We start from the raw sequence: 2,942 nt of genomic DNA on the forward strand, positions 1-2,942 counted from the left end.
ATGGTTCAATGACGTGTGGGGTCAAGGGCTGGCGTCAGTGCTGACATACGCGCTCGGGGACGGGCTCGGTCTTGCTGGCCTGGGCCCGCTGGGTTGCTGCTGCGCGTGCGCGCGCAGCGCTCGTCACACCAGGCTCAAACCTAGCGAGCAGCCCAGTACATTCAGCCCACTGACGGCCCACGACTCCACCCTTATCACCTCATCTTCTTTCCCCTGCGCAGAGTGTCTGCTGCCGTTGCTGGCTTGCTGCTGCTGCGTTTCTCCGTGCGACAGAAATGGCGTTCACGCTGGTGGGAGCCTTCAAGGGCCTGTCGCTCGCGTCCTCCTCCTCCTTCCTCCGCGGCGACCGCGCCGCGCTCCCCGGCGGCGCCGCCGGGGGCGTGGGCGTGGCGACGCTGCCGGCGCGCGGGCTGACCATCCAGATGGCGCACAAGAAGGGGGCCGGAAGCACCAAGAACGGCAGGGACTCCAAGGGCCAGCGCCTCGGGGTCAAGATTTACGGCGACCAGCTCGCCAAGCCCGGCGCCATCATCATCCGCCAGCGCGGCACCAAGGTCTCCCTCTCTGCCCCTGTCTGGCTGTACGCCCCGTCCATTCTCCCTCCCGCTTGCTCTCGGCTCCTGTCAGTGAGTAAGGCGCTTCTGACTGTTGCACAATGGTGAATTGCAGTGAAATGCTAGTGCACATAACTAAAAACTAAAAACTGTGCTGCACTACTTCGGAATATGAAACTGATTTTCAGTGCTAGGGGATTTGTGGAGATTGGATTGTGGCGAGACAAGGCTGTGTATACTACTCCCTCCGTTCGGAATTACTTGTCGTAGAAATGGATGTATCTAGATGTATTTTAGTTCTAGATACATCCATTTCCGAGACAAGTAATTACGAACGGAGGGAGTACATGTCAGGGAATGACAGGGATTAGATTAGGCATGCTTGTCATCGGCGTTGCGGCGCTCAACTGTTCCTGCTGGCTCTGGCATTGTCCACATTTTCAGTTTTTTTCTGTCAGACAAAAGTACGAACCTACTTGTTCAGAGTATAATGTTTGGTCCCTGTTTTAGCTGTATACTACTGCAAGCATCATCCATTCATTTGAAAAGGAACTAGCACCTGTGATCTGTAGACACTAGTCAGCTAATCATTTTGCAGGTAGCAGCTTAGAAGCTGCTATATTCATGTTATCTTGGTTGAATGCTTACTTCATACTTGTGAATGGCATGACTATGCTGTGGTAATTGGCAATGATCATGTTGTGAGTGGCTTGACTATTCATTCGTTTAGATAAAACCATGGCGATGACCATGTTGTAAAGAGACTTTAATTGCTATTCCCTCTGCTCAAGCTGGGACACTTTTTTCCGATCGGGGGGAGTATGTCACTCTTTACATGGCCACATGTAGTACAAGCTTGCAAGTATGGTGGCCTCTAGTTACGCTCTTTCAGAAGCCGTGGGTACCGATATCCACCAAGTCTAAATTCTGAAAGGGCAGACAATAGTACTTTCGGAGCGCATAGTACTCCTGTAATAAATTGGCTTTATGCATCATCGATGCAGAGCCGGGGTGATAAAAGCTTCCACTTTCTAGAAAAAGGAATTACACTCTTCAGAAGCAATGGGCACTGATATCTACCAAGTCTAAATTCTGCAAGGGCAGAAAAGAAGGGAGTACTTTCTGTGTACATAGTAATTTTATCTGTTCCGTGTGATCATTCAGCGTGCAAATACAATTTCCATCCCAACTTTTGTGCTATTTACCTGAACCGTGAGTTTAACATGACTTTCGGTCTTTTGACACCATGCACTATTCATAAAGTAGGTTCGCATTGGTGTACGAAAAGTGCACATTGTATAAGCCGCAACCAAACGTGTCTCCATGTTTTGCGTTTTCTTATTTACATGTATGCTGAACATTTCAGGTTTATCCTGGAAATAATGTTGGAATGGGCAAGGATCACACCCTCTTTTCCTTGATTGATGGACTTGTCAAATTTGAGAAATATGGACCGGACAGGAAAAAGGTCAGAGTCACTAGTTACTGGATCTAGTTGGGTTTCAGCAGAATACCCGATATATGAATATGCTGTTATTTTCTTTTACAGGTAAGCGTCTACCCATATGAGAAACAGCCTGAGAACCCAAACAGTTACAGAGCAAGGAAGAGAGAGAACTTCCGCTTGCAGCGCGAACGCTTGAAGGCCAGAGCAGAGGGAACTTATGAACCAGAATTGGTGTTGGCAGCTGCAGATGCAAGTGTTGAGGTCAATGCAGACTGCTGATAGGTTTACTGCAATGTATTTCTCTTTTTACAAAATCCATGCTTGACAAATCTTTCTCAAATGTAAATCATCAACTGCAAGATGAATGCAAGTTCAGCACTCCAGCTTCATTTTAAATTTTAGCTGTGTCCTGTCTATATTGTGTTTTCGGGATATTACACTTCCGGGAACAGGTAGGCCAACTTCCCACAAACTCCACGTAATATTGTGATGGTGCCAATGAATCCAAACAATCATTACTGGGATGTGTTATCTGGTTCAGGTCGTATTAGGAGCGACTTTCCAGAGGCTCCCTTTGCAGAAAAGTTCCTTTTGGTGTGTAGGGATCTAAACGGTTTTAGTCTAGTTGGTGCATGCAAGACAGCCAGATTCCCTGCATTTATGTCTATTATGGCTACCTTGAGAAACATAAATTTCTGATAAAGTAAATTGATTTGTCAATATTTAGAGATGGTAACATTACATTTGGTGAAAACAAAAAGGCAAAAATAGTAGTAGCAGGCACTAGTTCTGCTAAGTATTAGAGAGAAAACAAGGAAGTTTAGGTTTTGTTTTATGGAACCTTATGGATTAGGTGCTGATTATCTATCCAACAAAGAAATATAGTAAGGGTGCATTTCTTTAGTATTTTGGCCTCCCTTTTGTGTCTCATAGGGCAGCAA

At 46.5% G+C, this 2,942-nt stretch overlaps 1 protein-coding gene across 1 annotated transcript; it reads left to right on the forward strand.

The window, feature by feature from the left end:
* The first annotated feature begins 223 nt into the window (after nt 1-223).
* LOC119278204 (50S ribosomal protein L27, chloroplastic-like) lies at nt 224-2,402 on the forward strand. The gene is made up of 3 exons (XM_037559557.1): nt 224-554; nt 1,921-2,022; nt 2,104-2,402. Exons 1-3 carry the CDS (start codon nt 276-278, stop codon nt 2,278-2,280), a joined length of 558 nt encoding a protein of 185 aa, XP_037415454.1. The 5' UTR covers nt 224-275; the 3' UTR covers nt 2,281-2,402.
* Nucleotides 2,403-2,942: the final 540 nt, after the last annotated feature.

This window comes from Triticum dicoccoides, chromosome 3B (assembly GCF_002162155.2).
Source record: "Triticum dicoccoides isolate Atlit2015 ecotype Zavitan chromosome 3B, WEW_v2.0, whole genome shotgun sequence".
Taxonomy (NCBI): domain Eukaryota; kingdom Viridiplantae; phylum Streptophyta; class Magnoliopsida; order Poales; family Poaceae; genus Triticum; species Triticum dicoccoides.